Below are 21838 nucleotides of genomic sequence, written 5' to 3' on the forward strand. Positions count from 1 at the left end.
CTAGTAAAAGGTCTTGAATCAATAGAATACAAAGATAGGCTAACCAGGCTGAATATGTTTTCACTGGAGAAAGAAGGTTGAGAGGAGATATGATTAGTATGTTCAAATACAGAATCAGAAATCTTAAGGAACTGAGGGATGATTTGTTCACTAGCATGTCTATACTTAAGACACGTGGGCATGTACTGAGGCTGGAGGAAAATAAATTCCATACTGAATTAAGAAGAGGATTCTTCGCCATTAGAGCAGTACAATTCTGGAACTCATTACTGGTGGGGGTGATTACAGCGACTACTGTTAATTAATTTAAATCAAAACTAGATAAATTCTCCCCTACTGTATTGTTCTATGTATTGTATTGCAGCTAAGAACAATAGGCCTTGGTGAGCCATGGCTCTCCAGAGAAGGCTAGTTGAAGTAGGCTCCATCTATACGTGTGATCTCGATCTTGCTGATTGAAAGCTGCTCATATGCAGAACCCAAAAATTTGGATATGTACACAAATCATTGGCCAGTCATGGAACAGATGGCAATCTGTCTATGTTGGCTGCACAGATATGTGCTGTATGCTTCCTGATTTCACATTTCAATCATACAGTTACGAGAAAACATAACAGGCCACTCAGTGTTTAAATAGAACCAAATATATAATTGCCTATTATTCTTTTTTTAACTTCATAAAAATAATTCATTTTAATACTGACTTAACTTAGCACAAGTAAACAAAGTAGACCCTGCAGTATTGAACCAAAATTAATAATACTCCATCAATATTTTAGTTTGACTGTTTTTAGCATATTACATTAACACTGATGGGATTTTAGAATGGTTCACTGATTTTATCAGTCAGTTCAGCTTTGCTTTATGCTCAATAATAAATGAGAATGTTCTAAGGCCCACAGCTTTGCACAGTACTTATCTGAGTTTCATTCCCCAATATTCCAAGGTTTAAACTTTGATTCTTGGATTATGATGCAGTATGCTCAGTAAACAAATCATAAAAAGTGGTCTAGGATCTCTGTTCAGCTCAGAATATGAAATTGGGTCTTTTCTTAAATGCATAGAAAATGCAGCGTTTTTTCCCTTGCTGCTTTCAAAGTACCTGTCACAATCCAGTTACCTGCTGTTTTAGGCACATAGATGTTTTAAAGATTTAATTAGTTGCAGTGAACCACTGGGAAACAATAAAAATTTTTGTTTGCTATTGTTTCCTATTTTCTAAGCTCTTTAACAATTGTTTTACTTCTATCCAGAAAATATAGATTTTAAATAATGTAATGAAAATTATAAAGGCTCTAATTAAGACCCACTTGGTAAGCGGCAAATTCGCGGCGTGGACCGATGATGTGGATCTGCGCATGCGTATCATTGAATATACCCATGTGCATACTGTATGTGCAAATGCCTTCAGCGATGATCACAGTCATTGAGGCGGGCAAGGGGCATTGGGGATGCCAACTGTTTCCTGGGCAAGCCCACGAAAATGGTGGGTGCACCCAGAAAAACGCTAGGTGTCCCCATGCAAACGCAGGTGTGGAGAAGTCTGCATGGGGCAGGTGGCTGACGCACCGAGGCAAATAAATGTAATTCTTAGGAACGGGGAAAAAAATAATTCAATGACCGGCAACCATTGAATGATTTATCGCCTGTATGGCCGCATGCGAATGGATGTGTATGCGTACACATCCATTAAAATGAAACCACAGGCATTTGTGCGACGGCAATGGGGGGCATGCATTTGCTCGCCCCTGCGGGCAGAGTTTACCTGCTCGCTAAGCAGCAAAAGAATGCTGCTAAGTGAGCAGGCCTGAATTAGGCCCAAAGTGAGATTTAGTAAAATTGAGGTGACAGAAAGATAATGAGTAACAGAGGTTGTTATTTATGCTAATTGTTTATATTAAAATCAGGTACATTTTTGGATCATTCTTTCTGGACCAAGATTTCCATACTCATTTGAGACATCCAATATGCTTGAACTGTTGATAGATTGCATAATGGCACAGAAAAGGTTCAGCTGGGCATCAGTCGTAGGGAGTTGTGGCCATTTAGGAGTATGGCTTTTGCCTCACAGGTGTAGAAATCAATTATGTCTCCGCAGCAACCCTATTTGTCCCCTATTGCATGTCCTGGCCCAGTGGAGAAAACCAGACCTATCCCTAATTTTGGTGACTGACTATTTTCATTTTATAAATAATAAATAGAACTTGTCTGAAGATATTTGCCATTTGTGTCACCTCATGATTACTAGTGTTGGCATTCTCTCCAAAGCCAGTGTAGTAGTGAAAGCCTCTTGGTGGCGTGGTGTACTAGAGGCTAGAAATACATTACCATTAATCTTCTCATTCCTGTATCCTTAAGCATCCATTGCACATCCCCAGTTGATTCTTAGTAATAGCTGCAAAACCTTGAATGAAAATGCAAGTTCAAAGATCTCTCCTATTTCTCTGTAAGAAATGTGACTCAGAGTGACAGACTGCATCACATCAAACACACAGAAAACCATGTAGGCGTAATGTGTACATAGAACCTCAATACTATTATTTATCAAAACTGTAAAAGACGTTTCCATTCAACTATGTGTTTACAGTTACGAAGGAAACCTCATTATTAACTTTGAATTATTTTCCCCAAAATGAACAATATCTCTTATTACCATATATACTCGAGTATAAGCCTACATTTTCAGAACAGTTTTTATGCTGAAAAACCCCACCTTGGCTTATACTCGAGTGATGGTCCCACTTGAGTCAATACGTTTTCCCAGTTTTTCGTCGTAAAATTAGGTGCCTCGGCTTATAATTGGGTCGACTTATACTCGAGTATATACGGTAAATATTATTATCCATTGCTGTGCAATATAGGGTTCAAGCTAAAAGTTTACAATAAATTACATTGTGAAACATGAACTAGAGACTGTACTGCACAGGTAGGGTTCTATTCACTGAGCCTTAGGGAGAGAGATAAAGCGGACATAGACAAAGTACCAGTGAATTAGCTCATAACTGTCATTTTTTCAAGCACAGCCTTTAACATGACATTTTTGAGCAGATTGACTGGTACTTTATCTCTCCCACAATATCTCTCTCAAAGGCTTAGTAAATAGACACCGTAGTCTTACATACTGTAGTAAGGTTATGGATGGCTGTAAGCTTTCATTGTATGTTTAAGAATGGCATGACGGTACTCTTTACCTAGCACGGCACCCGCGATTACAATCGCGGGCGTCGGGGGTAAAAAATCGCGGGCATCGCGGGTAAATCAAAAACGGGTGCGACGCGATGCCCGCGATGCCCGCGATTTTCCCATAGGGATCAATGTTAAAAGACAGATTGGTCGCGATTTTAGCGTTAATTGGCTCAATGCCCGCGATTTTTACATAGGAAACAATGTTAAATGGGCCACAGAGCCCTAATAGTCCCCCTGAAGTGTGAAATGGCCCCCACAATTTTTAACGCCACCCCACGATCAACGTGAACCCGAAGCGTGGCGAGCGCAGCGAGCCCGCGAGGGGCGGCGGTACGCGTCCTCCGACCTTTTCATACCCCCACTATCCACGTCGGCGTGGAGTTGAGAATAGAATAGTGTGGCGAGCGCAGCGAGCCACCGAGCCCGAAGCGTGGCGAGCGCAGCGCGCCCCGCGAGGGGACGCGGATACCTTCACAGTTATACGCGTCCCCTCACGGGCTTCACAGGTGTCCGTGGCGACGCGGACACCTGTGAAGCCCGCGAGGGGACGCGTTTACCTGTGAAGGTATCCGCGTCCCCTCGCGGGGCTCGCTGCGCTCGCCACGCTTCGGGCTCGGTGGCTCGCTGCGCTCGCCACACTATTCTATTCTCAACTCCACGCCGACGTGGATAGTGGGGGTATGAAAAGGTCGGAGGACGCGTACCGCCGCCCCTCGCGGGCTCGCTGCGCTCGCCACGCTTCGGGTTCACGCTGATCGTGGGGTGGCGTTAAAAATTGTGGGGGCCATTTCACACTTCAGGGGGACTATTAGGGCTCTGTGGCCCATTTAACATTGATTCCTATGTAAAAATCGCGACCAATCTGACTTTTAACACTAAAATCGCGACCAATCTGATTTTTAACATTGGTCCCTATGGGAAATCGCGGCCATCGCGGGCATCGCATCGCACCCGTTTTTTAGTGCATGCGATGGTCGCGATGGTCGCGATGGGCGCCGTGCTAGGTAAAGAGTACCGGCATGACATCTACCTGTGATGTGCTGTCAAATTTAGGGATGTGCACCGGCCATTTTTCGCGTTTTGGGTTTTGGGTTCTGATTACCTTCAGGTTTTGGGTTCTAATGGGTTTTGCCAAAACACTCCCCTCAACGTTTTGGGTTCTGATTTTAAATTTTTTTTTGCTTCTACGCTATTATTAACCTCAATAACATTCATTTCTACTCATTTCCAGTCTATTCTGAACACTTCACAATATTGTTTTTAGGCCAAAAGGTTGCACCAAGGTAGCTGGATGACTATGATGAGGGGCACAAGTGGGTGGCACAAACACGGGAACTAGGCCCCAAAGAGCATATAATACAAAGCAAAAAAAGAGGTTCATGATGGAATTGTACTTGGGCCCTCCCACCCACCCTTATGTTTCGGAAATAGGACATGCACACTATCACAAACCAATAATTTCAGCGACAGGGTCTACAAAACTGTGGCTGAAATGATTTGTTCGTTTGGACCCCCATAAAACAAGCCGGCACAGAAAAAAAAGAGTTGCAAGATGGAAATGTCCTTGGGCCCTCCCACCCACCCTTAGGACATGAACACTTTAACAAACCAATCATTTCAGTGACAGGGCCTACAAAACTGTAGCTGAAATGATTGGCTTGTTTGAGCCCCCACACAAAAATACTAATTACCCAGGCCCGGGCTTGCTGGAGGGGCCCGCAGGAGGGGCCCTGGTCCGACCCCTCCCTTCCCCCTCCATCCCTCCCAGGCAGCAACAGCAGCACATACTTCTACAGCATGTGCTGTGCTGACAGCAGGCTCAGCATGAGCATCTCACTGACAGCGTGACAGCTCATGCTGAGCCTTCTGTCAGTGCAGCACATGCTGTAGGTGTGTGCTGCTGCTGCTGAGTTTAGAGTATTTAGAGTTTTGGGGTGTGACCTAAGCGAGGGAGGTGGCCACACCGCCCACACTTAGGCCACGACCCCAAAATTTTACCAGGGCCCGGCACAATGTGCTCTGTGCACAATCACAGGTCCCTCTTTAGTCTCTGGAGGCAATTGCTGGTCTTAATTGAATAATTGATAATTTATTTTATGAACATCATCTTCTCCACATTTTGCAGAAGCAACCTGCTTTGCCGCTCACTGACCAGGTTCGCCACTGCACTAAAAAGTCTTTCGAAGTACACACTGGAGGGGGGGACAACTCAGGTAAAATAGAGCCAGTTTGTAAAGGGCTTCCAAACTGCCTTTTATCCTGCCAGTACAGATGAGGACTGTCTGCCCTGTCTACTTGGATGCTGTCACCAAAAGAAATCCTCCACCATTTTTTCAATGGTGACAACATCCAATGCAGCGACAGTAGACACATCAGCAATCATTGGCAGGTCCCTTAGTCCTGACCATATGTCCAAATCCAAACTCCCTCCTGCCTGCCCTGCATCCCCGCCAGGGGGTTGTGTGGGAAATTGCAGCTGTTTCCTCGCTGCCCCAGGTGTGGGAGAAAATGAAGGAGGAGCTGTGGCCTTTTTTTTCTGCCAGTACACTTAAGGACTGTCTGACATGTCTACTTGGATCCTGTCACCAAAGTAATCCTCCAACATTCTTTCAATGGTGACAGCATCCAATGCAACAGGTCGTTTAGGAAATCTCAGCTGTTTCTTCGCAGCCAGAGGTGTAGGAGAAAATGAAGAAGGAGCTGTTGCCATGTCACGGTCCCTTTCAGATGATAATCTCCTGATCAGCAGGTCTTTGCACTTTTTTAGACTTGTGTCCGCTGGAATCAGAGACACAACATACGCTTTAAACCGAGGATCAAGCACAGTGGCCAGAATTTAGTCCTCTGACTTTAACAGACGGACCACCCTCGTATCCTGGCAAAGCGTATGGAGGACTTCATCCAAAAGAGCTAAATGCTTTGCTTCAGGGGAATCGCCTGACTCAAGCTGGCAGTGTCGGAACTGACTTTACGTGTGGCAAGTTCAAACAGCTGGAGTCAGGTGCATCCCCGCTCCTCTGCCTATGTCATTGGTGCATCCCAGCTCCTCTGCCTATGTCATAGGTGGCTATGTAGGCTTGAATGGCCTTTTGCTGCACCTCCATCATCTGCAGCATATAGAGTGTGGAGTTCCAGCACGTCACAACCTCTTGTTTAAGGTGATGGCAGGGCAGGTTGAGGAGTTTGTGCTGCCGCTCCAGCCTTCTGCAGGCAGTGGCAGAATGCCGAAAGTGTCTGGCAATTTTGCAGGCCACTGTAAGCATCTCCTGCATGCTCCTGTCACTTCTGATGAAATGCTGCACCACCAGTTTATTGCGTGGGCAAAACATGGCATGTGCTGGAAATTGCCCATGTGTAATGCCAGCACAATGTTACTGCCGTTGTCCGACACCACAAATCCCCAGGAGATTCTAAGTGGGGTAAGCCACTGCGAGATGATTTCCCTCAGTTTCTCTAAGAGGTTGTCGGCGTTGTGCCACTTACTAAAACCGGAGATACACAGCGTAGCCTGCCTTGGAAGGAGTTGGTGTGCAGGAGATGCTGCTGCTGCCGAAGGCAATGCATCTACCCAGTGGGCTGTCACAGTCATATAGTCCTTAGTTTGCCCTGAACCACTTGTCCACATGTCCATGGTTAAGTGGACAGTGGGTACACCCGTATCTTTCAGAGCACTGAGGACACTTTTTTGTACTTCTCTGTACAATTTATTCTATTTTGTACTTATCTGTCTAATTTGGGCCCCCTTCCTCCACCCCCCAACCCACGGCCGCAATTGACGGAGACCGTCAGGGAAGTGACAGGGACCGGCTGGGAGCTCCGTCGGAATTTGACACGCGAACAACTAATGGTTTACAGTAAATACTTCGACATGGTCAACATACCATAGGTAAACATTGACAAAAGGTCAACACAAGCTTAATGTCAACATGGACATGGTTGACACTCAAACTGTTGACACAAGAATTTCACGGGTTTTTGTTGTATATGTTGACATGTGTTGGTATGGACACCGTGTAACAGTACCGTGTCCTCTTGCATGGCTCGCTGCGCTCACCTTGCGTCAGGCATGGTGCCTCGCTGTGTTTGGCAAACTATTATTTTCTCATTCTATGCCCATTTGGATAGTAAAGTATAATCCAAGTCGGTCTACTACACAAAAAAAAACACATTAAAAACTCAAGTCAACCTTTTGAGTGTCGACATGTCTATTTTGACCTTAAGCGTGTGTCGACCTTCTGTCAATCCGACCTTTGGTATGTTGACTATTTTAAGTTGTCGACCTACTCACTGTTAAGTCTGTGAATTATATGACATCAAACCTACATGAAGGAGGACACAAGAAGTTCAGCATGCTTCTTTACTCATAAACTGCAGGGAAGGAACTTACAGATAGATACATAGATTACAGATATTCATACGCCAACTTACACACAAGAAAATAAGATCTGTTATATCCTTCCACCTGATACTTACACAGCAATAGGAACTATATACACCGCACTCACTGTCGATCATTAGTAGTCCACCTAGTGACTGTCGACCTAGACATTGTCAACCCATGGACCGAATACGAATTGGAAGCCACCAGCACTGGTTTTGCCTATCCCTTTGTTCCTAGACCACCATCCTGAGGCACCCCTGCAAGAGTCTCAAGGGTGCCAACACACGCAGTTTGGGAACCACTTTCCTAAGTATATTCTATATATAAAACTAATAATGTACAAATATAGACATTTCTGGATATTTTCCTTGCCCAATGATGCGATAATTCTCATTTCTATTTTCTGTTCTCTGTGATTCCCAATTCATTATCTTCTTGTAACACTGTTCTTGAATGCTAAAATAATACATTTAATAAGATGCATATTTTCTTTCTGTAGCCGCAGAATAAAATCTCGGTAAAATAACCTTCCTGGTATGCTTAGTATACAGGTAACACTGCCTGACACTACCAATTACATCTGGCAGATTTGTCATTCCTAAGCTATACCATGTTAAATGATCCCTGTTGTAAAACAAAAGAAAGAAATAAAACTGCAACATAAATAAGCATACTAAAAACATTTCTGCATTGTTAGTATTACATCAGACAACAAGATATACCACTCCCAACAGCATATATATCCCTGTCGGGATTCTCCATATCGGGATGCTGGGTTCAGTCTTTTTGAGTGCAGGACTCTTAACGAAAACTGAATAAGCTCCAGTTGACACGGCTGTCGGGTCAGCCTTGATGTATCTACTATTTACCAGCTGTAAACTTGAATATAAACGTTTTTTTCACCTTAACTACGAGTGCTGTTCTGTTCCAAAGGTTGGGTAATTGCTGCTATTATTTCTCTATTGACCTTGCACCGTTACGTAAGACTAATTCTAACTGAGTGCCGATTTGCTTCTCTGCTGCTATTATATATTATATAAATATAATAATGGCCTATCAAATGGCTAAAATGATATGTACTGCATCCAATTTTATTAAGTCAACTAGTTAAAGAAGACTCAATTAACATGAACAAAAGGCATCAAGGGTGCTTGGTAAAATAACAAAATACTGCATTGTATTATACCGAAGTATGATATCCAAACATTCTGTATAAACCTGACATATGTACATAACTTTGGGGCTTATTTATCGATGAGCTTTACCATGTTTTAAATCTAGTTGTGTATGATATATGGTGCTACAGTCATTGTGTTCCTAACTGTCATGTGTTTGAAAAATTACACTTAGGAGTTGATTGGCTGGAGCACCATTTATCATACTCAATCCCCACGATACAATGCAAGTGGTTGTGCATGCTTACATGCAGCCGCACAGGGGAAAAATCATTCGATAGTCGCTTACCATCGAATGATTTTTCCTCCCTTCGCAGAACTCAGACTTCTCAGGGGTATACCCAGCGTTTTTATGAGGGCGCTCACTGTTTCGTAGGCACGCCCATGAAATGCTGCCCCAGCCACCGTCCCCTGCTGGTCCATCTTTTTGCAAATGCCACGGCGAGTGTACAACTCGCCAAAGACGTTCACCCCTATGGTGTACACCTGCGCATGAGCGACTATGTGCATGCACACTCCCCCACCATCGAAATAGAGCCAAATTCGCTGCTCACCAAGCAGCACTGAATCGGCCCCATAAAAGTTTGTATGTTTGTCAGTTTAATATCTTGTAGTCTTCACAAAATCAGCCTGTTTCATGCAGCAATATCATATTTCTTTCCCATCCATCATCCACAAATTGTCTATTTAATCTAATTCATAATGATGGTTTTGGGAGGCGGTGTTATATATAAGGTAGTAAGCTATTTTTAGGTTACATTATGTATTATTATTGATCAGGGTCATGTACATTTGCTAATTTACCAAATCTAATGGCAAATGATATAGTGCAGTGCAGACCATGTAGAGTCACTGTGATGTGCTGCTAAAAATACTTTGAGTATTGAATGTAACCCAATACATTTTCCCTACACTTAAGTATGTACTGTTACATACAATCATAAATATGAAACTAGTGCCTGAAAATATAAAAAATGTCGCCAGGAGAAATACCTATTCGCATAGGTTCCTAAAGGTGAATGTATATATCTATGGCATAATTATTATTATTATTATTATTATTATTATTATTATCAATATTGCAATATTATTATATAATATAATAATAATATAATATAATATTGGTCACCTCTGAGCATGTTTAAAAAGTTAAAGTTTTAACTAGCTGTGTCTGACTAGTTGTTAATATTATTATTATTATTATTATTTATAATAAGAATATTAATTAGCCAGACACAGCTGGTAAAAACATTGCCTTTTTAAACATGCTCAGAGGTGACCGCTTTTGCAACCCAATTCTTCTTAAATAACCCCTAACAGTCCCAGGCTCGTTGTCCAAGGATCCTTATGAGCTAAAATGCTAAAATGTGATGCAGGGCTGGTGGAGACTTTAGATATGGAGTGAAGAAAAACAGCAAAGTGCTCCATTTGTGCCTAAATAAAGGAAAATGGAAATAAGCTTAGAAGCTTAGAGGTGGTGCTACTGTATGTGCCTTTTAGGTAACATGAGCTCCATCATCTCTGACTGACCCGGGTGGTGCTACTGTATGTGCCTTTTAGGCAACATGAGCTCCATCATCTCTGACTGACCCGGGTGGTGCTACTGTATGTGCCTTTTAGGCAACATAAGCTCCGTCATCTCTGGCTGACCCTTATTGAAGGGGATACTCGGGTATTATTTGTTTCTACATATATTGTAAGGGCCTAAGAGTGTTAGGGTTTTGGTCTTCCATTAGAGATCAAATAGCAAGTTATCTTAATATTAACAGATGTCTTATTTTCTTTGAAGCATTTTTTTCTTGCCACCCCGGTGCTCTACAGCCTTGTGCCATCATGATATCCTAATCAGACTGACTTACAGTATGTCTTTGGTTGGCACTAATCAGCTAGCGACAACTGAAACAACCAGTGACACCTTCTCCTTAGGTGGTCCTGAACATGCTCTGGCTCATTTATCAGGTGCAGCACACAATGGGGCAGATGTATTTAAAGCCTGGTGAAGAGATAAACTGGAGATAAAGTGGAAGGCGATAACGCACAATCAGCTGTGTTTGAAATATGACAGTTGGAAGTTGATTGGCCGGTGCATTATCTCCTTTCACTTTATCTCCAGTTTATCTCTTCGCCAGGCTTAATACATCTGCCCCAATGTATTTAATTAAATATTAAATAAACCATCAAACCATCAAAATCAAGAACCCTGGATGGCATGTTAAATATTATATCCTTCCCTACAGCTGATTGGATATAAGACTTCAGGCTCTTTGAAAACATGTCCACATCATTTTTCCATTCTGGAATTTAAATGTTTTATGATTTATTATGTACAGTAACTAACCTATTCCGATGCTACCTTTACTTGTTTGGAAGAGAGATGCAAACTTGTATGAACAAAAATACTGGGATCAAACAGATTAACACAATAACAATTGCAATGTCATATAAATATCCTATGGTTAAGCCAATGTGATATTTGCTAAGGTCATAGAGAAATTGAACAATAGATGTCAGGTTCAACTTTATTACTATATATTTTGAGTACATTTCCCATTTAACACATTATATAATACCTAATTGTTTTCATGCTTTTGTCCTGTTTAGGTCGCTACCCTCAACAAAGCAAAGGCACATACATACCAATCCCTATTGTGGAAAACCTAGAAGTTGGAAAATGGGGAGCAAAAGTCATTCTTGAAGAAGACAACTCTATTACTTTGTCTATATTATCTGCACCTGACTGCATCATAGGCAAATTCCGCATGTATATTGCTGTGTTAGCTTCTTATGAGATTCGGAGGACACCCAGGAACTCTAACACAGACACATATATTCTCTTTAATCCCTGGTGCAAAGGTAAGCAGCATTGGCCAGCACTCTTTACATTTAATATGAAGTAGTACTTTTACACAGAACAGCTTTAATATATATATATATATATGAATCAATTTACCGATCAACTGTTTATATTGCTATTTAAATTTATGTTTATTTCTAATTATTTGCTTTAATAAAGTTAAATTTACAGTAGAATTACTGGGTGAATCCTAACACAAATTTATTTTGACACTGAAAAGCATGCATTTCACATATTGCTTTTAGTGCCAATTGTAGTTGAACAATGTCCAGTGATGTATTAAGGCTTGCTAATAAAAATGAGGAATATGGAAAATTAATTAAGCCAGCCACAATAATTAGCCATATATTACAGTGCATGAAATCATTAATGTAATGGGAACATAAGTATCTCTCATAGCACCACCAAGTTTGGTTCCTTAAGGTTTGCTAAAAGACATATAAAGAGGCTGATACAGTTAGATGAAGTGGACACAAAAACTCATTATAGCCATTGACAACAAACAAAGCACCTTTCAGTGTCAGCAGTTTGCTACTTCTGGCATCACCATCATACCTGTCTACATCCTGTAAATTCACAATTGTGCAAACATGCCTCCATGTTGATCAACGGTTTGATCTTACCCGTGTACTTGATAGAGGATGTAAGACTGAAATGTTAAACGACTATACAGTCTTGTGAAATCTTTACTTAGAAGACCCGATTACAAAGTATATGTTTTGAGCTACTGTATTTCAGACAATGTATTACTTTATTGGGTCGTCAAAGATGGTTACCACAGATCTAACAAAGGAGCCATAAAAATCTTAATTTTTCAATGGAGATGCTGGCCTTGCCACTCCCTCACAATGGTGCCAACACTCCTCCATTTTTGCAAGCAAAGGCCATTGCCACCTCCTCCCTTCCCTCAAATGACAGCAGACTGTAAATCACTGCTGCTGCTGCTGATCTGCATCTTACATGCAAGACTCATACTCAAGACTCAACAAAGCAAAGGCACATACATACCAATCCCTATTGTGGAAAACCTAGAAGTTGGAAAATGGGGAGCAAAAGTCATTCTTGAAGAAGACAACTCTATTACTTTGTCTATATTATCTGCACCTGACTGCATCATAGGCAAATTCCGCATGTATATTGCTGTGTTAGCTTCTTATGAGATTCGGAGGACACCCAGGAACTCTAACACAGACACATATATTCTCTTTAATCCCTGGTGCAAAGGTAAGCAGCATTGGCCAGCACTCTTTACATTTAATATGAAGTAGTACTTTTACACAGAACAGCTTTAATATATATATATATATATGAATCAATTTACCGATCAACTGTTTATATTGCTATTTAAATTTATGTTTATTTCTAATTATTTGCTTTAATAAAGTTAAATTTACAGTAGAATTACTGGGTGAATCCTAACACAAATTTATTTTGACACTGAAAAGCATGCATTTCACATATTGCTTTTAGTGCCAATTGTAGTTGAACAATGTCCAGTGATGTATTAAGGCTTGCTAATAAAAATGAGGAATATGGAAAATTAATTAAGCCAGCCACAATAATTAGCCATATATTACAGTGCATGAAATCATTAATGTAATGGGAACATAAGTATCTCTCATAGCACCACCAAGTTTGGTTCCTTAAGGTTTGCTAAAAGACATATAAAGAGGCTGATACAGTTAGATGAAGTGGACACAAAAACTCATTATAGCCATTGACAACAAACAAAGCACCTTTCAGTGTCAGCAGTTTGCTACTTCTGGCATCACCATCATACCTGTCTACATCCTGTAAATTCACAATTGTGCAAACATGCCTCCATGTTGATCAACGGTTTGATCTTACCCGTGTACTTGATAGAGGATGTAAGACTGAAATGTTAAACGACTATACAGTCTTGTGAAATCTTTACTTAGAAGACCCGATTACAAAGTATATGTTTTGAGCTACTGTATTTCAGACAATGTATTACTTTATTGGGTCGTCAAAGATGGTTACCACAGATCTAACAAAGGAGCCATAAAAATCTTAATTTTTCAATGGAGATGCTGGCCTTGCCACTCCCTCACAATGGTGCCAACACTCCTCCATTTTTGCAAGCAAAGGCCATTGCCACCTCCTCCCTTCCCTCAAATGACAGCAGACTGTAAATCACTGCTGCTGCTGCTGATCTGCATCTTACATGCAAGACTCATACTGCACATTCGCAGTAAGGGTCCAGTGCATGGGCAAAATAGGGAACATCAAATCACATCTGAATTAGGCCCATTGTTAGTCCATAGATGTTTTTATGATGTAGAAGCCGTCCTTATTAGGTCAACATACAAGACTCTCTTTACTACTTACAGCTGCCATTTTTCACCTCCTCCGAGGGAGGCAGCTGAAAAGTCTATATAAATAAAAGGGAGTGAATTATAGTATAGTAGCAAAATGTAATGAAGTGGGTGGGAATTATTTATGCACATCACGGTGCACCCAATTTCCCACCTCAATTGTTTTTCTTTTTCTTTTTGCTGCACCGTTCATGCCCAGATGTGCTGGGTTTAGCAGCATTAAGTGGTTAAATCCAATTAAAGTTCTGGGCTTGAGGCAAAAAGTCCCGGGTCATGTTTTGTACATTTCTTCTTGCCATCATGGTGGGCGCCCATTAAACAAATGAATCCTCCCTATTTGTGAGTTCTACCTTGTATGTATTTTTTTAGTGATCTGCTAATTGCTTGTATTTTATAAAGCAACTGAAGGGTTCTGGTTAAGAATAGAAGCTGTGAAAAGCCTTCATCGCTCTGCAAATATATGTTTATGAATAGAAACGGCAAATGCTTTACACTAACACCTGTGTTAATATGAGTAGAAGATGCTGTTTACATGGATGACGAGAACGAAATAGAAGAATATGTCATGAATGATGTTGGCGTCATATTTAATGGAGAAATTACTAATATTAAGAAAAGAAGCTGGGAGTATGGACAGGTGAGAATTCTTAGTTTATAAGCAGATTATCCTGTATTAATAACCCCATCACTTCATCAAATGATCGTAAAAATTGTGATTTAAGAACACAAGCTCTGAGCTGGTACAAAATAAAATAATGAAAATGAAATAATGTATGCCACCCCAGGCAAAAAGGGCATGCCTGTATAAATGTGCCATATTTAGTTATAATCTCACAACAAGTACTGCCCTCTACACTGCACTGCCCACAACATGTGGTGCAGCCCTGTATCACTAGAATTGTTTCTAGAGATGGGTGGGATCGGAATTACTCAGTGGATCTCTGATCTCAAAAGGCATTTTATTGGCTTTCTGGCTGTCATGTGTTTTGGATAGCCAATAAGGAAAAGTACAATTATATCATGTTGCAGCACTTACAGGACTTTCGTTAATCAGTCTTTCATAAAGACGCACAGCGTCATCCACCAGGAGACATCCTTTAAAAGCAGTCAACATTTATTGAAAAATGTAAATGTATCTCACTATTGATTGGAGGAACCTGGGTATTAAACTTGGAGTTGGCAGTAAGTGCCAGCTACTGCTTTATATCTATCTATCTATATGGCAAAAAGGGACACAGCTTCCACTATATTAGTGTGCTCACCGACTAATGGGGCAGGGACACCTGTGTGCCTGTCATTTGCCGTCTCCTGGGAGAGGAGCAGGAACCAGTCCCCTTGCCCCCCCTAGCTGCGACTGAGGCATCAGGTGGTATCCTGACAGATGCCAAGCATAGGGAAATGTTAGTAAAGATTCAGCAGAATCAGTGGTCGGACACCGGTACCAAACCTGCTTTGCAGGAAGGGTGGGGAAAATGCACCTAGGTACCCACCAGGAAGATACAGGTCACGTAACACCCCTGGGACAGTCAGCAGGCAGTGGCACATTGGGGGTAGTACAGGTAACCAGGTGGGTGAGATGCAGAGCCTAGGGGTGGTACACGAGTCCTAAAGTTCATGGGTCACACCTGTAGCGCTTATCCTAACATGGGAACTGTGGCAGTCTGTCTCAGCAGGGAGACCACTGCTACCCATCCAAGCAATGTAGTGAATAGCGCACTGATGAGACGGTGACATGGGTCACCGCCCTTGTGTGCCAATTTGAAGGGGGAGGTGTCACGATCCGATCACACGATGGATCTAAAAAATCATGCCTCCTGTTATTATTATGTATTATGTTACCCTCTATGTATTATGTAACTCTCTCTCTAACTATTGTCCTATCTCTCAGCTCCCATGCTTCTCCAAGCTACTGGAGAGACTTGTCTACTCTCTCCTCACACACTTTTCTAACTCTTACACCCTATTAGACCCAATTCAGTCAGGCTTTCATTACCAACACTCCACTGAGACAGCACTGACTAAAGTGGTGAATGATCTGGTAACTGCCAAGTCTAAAGTCCATTACTCACTACTTATTCTTCTAGATTTTTCTGCTGCATTTGACACTGTTGATCATACTCTTCTCATACAAACACTGCACTCCCTAGGTCTTAATGATACAGCCCTTTCCTGGTTCACATCTTACCTATCTGATCACTCTTTCAGTGTTCGCTTCTCTGACTCTACTTCCTCTTCACTACCTCTGTCAGATGGAGTTCCGCAAGGCTCAGTCTTAGGTCCTCTGCTTTTCTCAATCTATACTTCCTCTCTTGGCAAACTCATCAGCTTTTTCGGATTTCAGTATCATTTATATGCGAATGATACTCAAATCTATCTATCAATCCCAGAGTTGTCACCAGTGGTTTTGGGCCGAGTCTCTGAATGCCTCTCTGCCATCTGATCTTGGATGTCTTCTCGCCACCTCAAACTCAATATTTCCAAAATGGAATTACTTATACTCCCACCAGCTAGGAACAGTTACCATCCTGATATCTCTATCACTGTTGATAACTCGACAATTTACCCTGCCCCACAAGCTCTGTGAACTTTCCTTTGATCCCCACATTCAATCTGTCACCAAATCATGTTACATGCATCTAAAAAACATATCCAAAATACGACCCTATCTCACACAAGACACAACTAAATCTCTTATCCATGCACTCATTATATCCCGCATTGATTATTGCAATAGTCTCCGAACTGGTCTTCCCAAGAACAGACTCTCATCACTGCAATCCATTCAAAATGCTGCTGCTATGCTGATCTTCCTAGCAAGATGCTCATCGTCTGCTGATCCGCTCTGCCAGTTCCTCCATTGGTTATCTGTGTTTTACCTTATTCAATATAAAACCCTTCTGCTAGCATATAAAGCTATTAACCATACTGCACCAGCTTATATCTCTTTACTTATCTCAATATATCTCCCATCTCGACCACTCCGCCCTACACAAGATCTGCATCTCTCTATTGCACAGATCACTAGCTCCCATTCACTATTACGGAACTTCCATTGGGCTGCTCCCACCCCATGCACAATAAGACTCTCCAATAGCCTCCAAACTTTAAAGCATTCCCTGAAAACTCACCTCTTCAGGCAAGCCTATCAAATTTAACTTCCATACGCATAACCCTCTAAGGCACTTATGTATTATATAGCTTCCCTTCTGGACCTACAAGCTATGCTATTACTGATGCCTGTCCTTGTGTTTCCCTCCTATATCCCTATAGATTGTACTTGCAGCAGGGCCCTCCTACCTCCAAGTCTGTCTGTTGTTACCCAGTTTGTTTTATCTCTTTTACAACGCAACGGAATCTGCTGCACTATATAAGAAACAATAAATAAATCTATCAAATGTGTACATATATAAAGATGTAACCAGAAATTCCAATAATGAGTCAAAGAGTCGCACAGCCTAAGGATGAAAAGAAGAGTCTTTACATTTTATTGTTTTTATGTGTTATTGCTGAATTTTACATACAATATGAAGTAAACAATTTCACGAAAACCTAATTAAGTGGCTAATGTTTTTTCTGGTGTTCTCTGAAGAACATTTCATTAAGGTCGTAGTCATTGATTCCTTTGGAAGGTGCTCCATGAACTTTCACTTATAACTATACTATTTGTGATCCATTCAGGAAAAGGACCGTAATGGAAATTTTTAAGCCCTAATCTGTCATTTTTCCTTTTAGATAAATATTGGTTGGTTAATTAATTAATAAATGCAGAATTGGTGGTTCTTCCTGCACCTTGATAAAGGGGCCACCGAGGCCCAGAAACTTTGTTTTAACTACCTGTGTGTGGTGTTTTGATATTCAAGTGCCGCCATCCCCCCGGACGCTATCTATCTATCTATCTATCTATCTATCTATATATATATATATATATATATATATATATATAAGAACATGCTGCGGCACTCAGCATTTTAATGTGATGAACTAGCAACCAGTTCAATGCCCCTCCCCAGAACAAGGCCCCAAAATTCCGCCTCAGTCACCTGTGGCTGACCATAGGTTCCAGCTTATTTATTTATGTATTAACAGTTTCTTATATAGTGCACACATATTCCGCAGCGCTTTACAGAGAATATTTGAACATTCACATCAGTCCCTGCCCCAGTGGAGCTTACAATCTATATTCCCTACCACATCTACATGTACACACATGTCGGATTGTCGGAGGAAACCAGAGTACTCGCAAGTACAGGGAGAATATACAAACGCAAGGGGTTGGGATCATTTGGTCTATTGAATTATGGTTGAAAGTCATTAGGTCGAATCCATTAGGTCGACATGCTAAAAGGTCGACATGACTCTAGGTCGACATGGGAAAAGGTCGACATATTTCTAGGTCGAAAGGTCATTAGTTCGACAGGTCATTAGTTCGACAAGGTCATTAGTTCGACATTGTCTATGTCGACATTCACAAGGTCGACATGGGGTTTTTCACTGTTTTTTTTACCTGAATGTCAACACAGTCGACATGGACACAGTTTAAAGTGCGCTCGCAATGCGTCGGGCACGGTGCCTCGCTACGCTCGGCACACTATTTTATTCTCCCACCACGCCCTAGTGGATGGTAGGGCATGAAATACCGCCTGTCGGCACATGTTGGCTCAAAAAACAGTGAAAAACTCCATGTCGACCTTGTGAATGTCGACATAGACAATGTCGAACTAATGACCTTGTCGAACTAATGACCTGTCGAACTAATGACCTTTCGAACTAGAATCATGTCGACCTTTTCCCATGTCGACCTAGAGTCATGTCGACCTTTTAGCATGTCGACCTAATGGATTCGACCTAATGACTGTCGACCATAATGCAGTAGACCAAATGACCGCATCCCAAACGCAAGTACGGGAAGAATATACAAACTCTGCACAGTTAGAGCCATGGTAGGAGTTGAACCCATGACCTCAGTGCTGTGAGGCAGTAATGCTAACCATTACACCATCCGTACTGCCCTATGGGAACCTATCAGATCATATGAAAGTTCAGGTAACTATCACCTTTTTGCAAATAAAGCAACCTTCCTTCACTGACAAAAATCTGCTCATTTCTTAATTTCTGTTACATTACATACATTGCAATAGGAGAGCACATAGTGGATTCTACCCTTATTTCCTGGTTAAGCTAACAAATGTGTCATCTAATAACACCACAAGCACTGCTTTATACTCAACAAGAATTGCAAGTATAAATCTGCTTAATCCAGTAGATTTTACCGGAATGTGGGTGGGAGAAAATATCTCCCTGTTCCAAAAATTGCATGTAGCGCAACCAAGGCACCGGTAGTTGCCTGTTTTTTTTAGTGAGGTAGTGGCTTGCTGGTTTTTCTTCTGGCTGCAGACTTTTAAGTCAAATAATCAGACCACCCGTTATGGTTTAGTGTCAGCAACGTTTCAATGTATTCACATTGTTGTCAAATTCTTGATAGTAAATTTGGAAGGAATTATACTGTTTATTAATTCAGGGTATCTAATAAGAATAACAAAATTCCTTGTAATGTAATTTTGTAATTTTTAGTTTGAAGAGAGGATACTTGACGCTTGCCTTTTTCTAATGGATAAAGCTGAACTTGATCTCTCTGGAAGAGGCAATCCAGTGAAAATCAGCCGTGTTGGATCTGCAATGGTATGTGCAATATGTTATTTGTTACAAGCAGTCTGTTACATCACCAGATTGAGGCTAGTGCGGGCCCAGGAAGGTATCGGGGGCTCCACACATAAAATGAACTCTACTGTTGCTTTCACTACGATATTCCTTTAGAGAGCAGGAAGAGAGTAAGGGAAGTGAGAGACAAAGAGGGTGTAAGGGAAAGAGAGTAAGAGACAGGGGTGCCATGAAGAGAGTGTAATAGGGAGGGATGATATTAGGAAGAGAGAGAGAGCGAGGACGTCAGGGAAAAAGAGAGAGGGATGAATTAGGTTGAGATAGAGAGAGGGTGTCAGGACAAGAGAAAGGGAGTTAGAAAGGGAGAGAGAGAGAGGGTGAAAGAGGGTGCCACGGAGAGAGCGTTTATCTGAAAGAGAATGAGAGAGAGGGTGTCATGGAGAGAATAAGAGAGAGGGAGGGTATCAGAGAAGAGAGGGGGAAAGAAGGGAGGAAGAGAAACAGGGAGAGAGTTTATTGGGAGAGAGACAAGGTATCAAGCAGAGAGAGAGAGAGAGAGACAGTATAGAAAGGAGAGAGATGGGAGAAAGAGAGAGAATATTTCAGGGCGAAAGATGGGAGAGAAAGACCGGAGGGTGAACAAGTAGGAGAGACAGAAAGCAATTGAGAGCAAGAGGGAGAGAGGGAGAGAGAGAGAAAGATGTCAAAGAGAGAGAGAAGCAGTTAAGGGAGTGTAGAGAGAGAGGGTGACTGGGAGGGAGACAGACACAGAGAGGAGAGGAAGAGAGATGGAGAGAGAGAGTGTGTGGTAAAGAGAGAAGGAGGGGGAGCAAGCAAAAGAGGAAAAGATGGTATCAGAGAGGGGGCGAGGGGTAGAGCTAGAGAGCAATTGTGAGAGTGACACTAGGATACAGAATACAGCACAGGTCTCTGATGGTGGCAATGCCCCTTATCCATTAACTGAATTGTGGCACTGCACTGCTGCTGGTAGCTGGCCAGGTAGGAACAGTATGTTTGCTGCAGTGTAGGGGCCCTGCCCACAACACCTATAATGTGGCCCTGCTAATTGTGCAGGTGTGAAAATAAGAATGGATTCATCTGTTTTCTTGTGATTTCAGAATCATTCCTAAACACTGAGTATCAAAAATGTGTATTATGTAATCAACATTTTTCTATTACACTATGCTACTGGGATTATCAGAGCCAGATAGAAATTATCTAAGAGGAGGATATAGGATCTATAGTCATTAACAAATAAGCTTTTATCTAAAAATGTTTTCTTATCTAAAAACAGGTTCTAGAATTATCCTCTCACATTTTACAGTTTAAGTTTCTCATATCCAAATATCCAATATACACGATATTCAGAAATCCCCAAAATATTTCATGCCAAATGATATCCAAATCTTCCAAAATACGGAAAAATAAAAAATACTTCTAGTCTGAAGCATTTGGGATACTCAACCTGTATTGTTTTTTAGTAAAGAAAATAGCTTGAAGTTTTCTCCAGTACTTTCCCTAGATATTGTGGAACAGAAAACTGCACAGCATGTAGAAAATTATGAGTTTCAAAGAACTCCTTTCCTTATGAGAAGAACCATGTTATTATGCTTTTAATCCGGTGTGATGGAAACTGGCAGGTCAATATCTCATGTTCAGCAATAAGGCATTTATAGTCATTGACTGAACAATAACAAAGTGTAATTGCCCATGGCATCAAAGCCACAGAGCAGCTCTAGGGATGCCGGCAAACTTGACTTGAGACCTAATTGAAGGTAACATTTTAACATTGTTTCAAAAGCATGTAAAATGGTAGAATATAATAGTAGTAGATAGCATAAAAAAATTAAACTGATTGGGAGGAACTATGACTGTCATAGAATAAGAGAAGAGTTATATAGTCAACTACAATGTTAACATAATCATTCACAGTTATCTTTGACATCCATCTACACAATAGGCCTTTTGTGTTTTACATTCTTTATCATATCTAGTACTTTGTATAATAAAGGTCACTTACTGTATACCAACTAAAGAGTAACCGAAATATATCTAGTAAAGAGTGTATACTATACCTTCCTCAGTCTTTATGTGAACTCTCAATTACAGAAAACTGGGGTAGATGTTTGAAGCATTGATAAGGGAGCCGAGGGAGAAGTGGCCCATGGCAGCCAATTAGCTGCTCTGTATAATGTTATATTATGTAAATCATAGATGTTACTTCAGTGCTGATTGGTTTCCATTGGGC

The 21838-nt window shown here is 41.3% G+C and overlaps 1 protein-coding gene across 1 annotated transcript in view; it reads left to right on the forward strand.

The window, feature by feature from the left end:
- Positions 1 to 21838, forward strand: part of F13A1 (coagulation factor XIII A chain) — a 142499-nt gene that overhangs the window by 20766 nt on the left and 99895 nt on the right. The window contains exons 4-6 of the mRNA XM_083187984.1: positions 11344 to 11595; positions 14451 to 14569; positions 19504 to 19611. Coding sequence (XP_083044110.1) covers positions 11344 to 11595; positions 14451 to 14569; positions 19504 to 19611 — 479 coding nt within the window. The remainder of the gene's footprint in view (positions 1 to 11343; positions 11596 to 14450; positions 14570 to 19503; positions 19612 to 21838) is intronic.

Source organism: Crinia signifera, chromosome 5, assembly GCF_055691185.1.
Source record: "Crinia signifera chromosome 5, ASM5569118v1, whole genome shotgun sequence".
Lineage (NCBI taxonomy): Eukaryota > Metazoa > Chordata > Amphibia > Anura > Myobatrachidae > Crinia > Crinia signifera.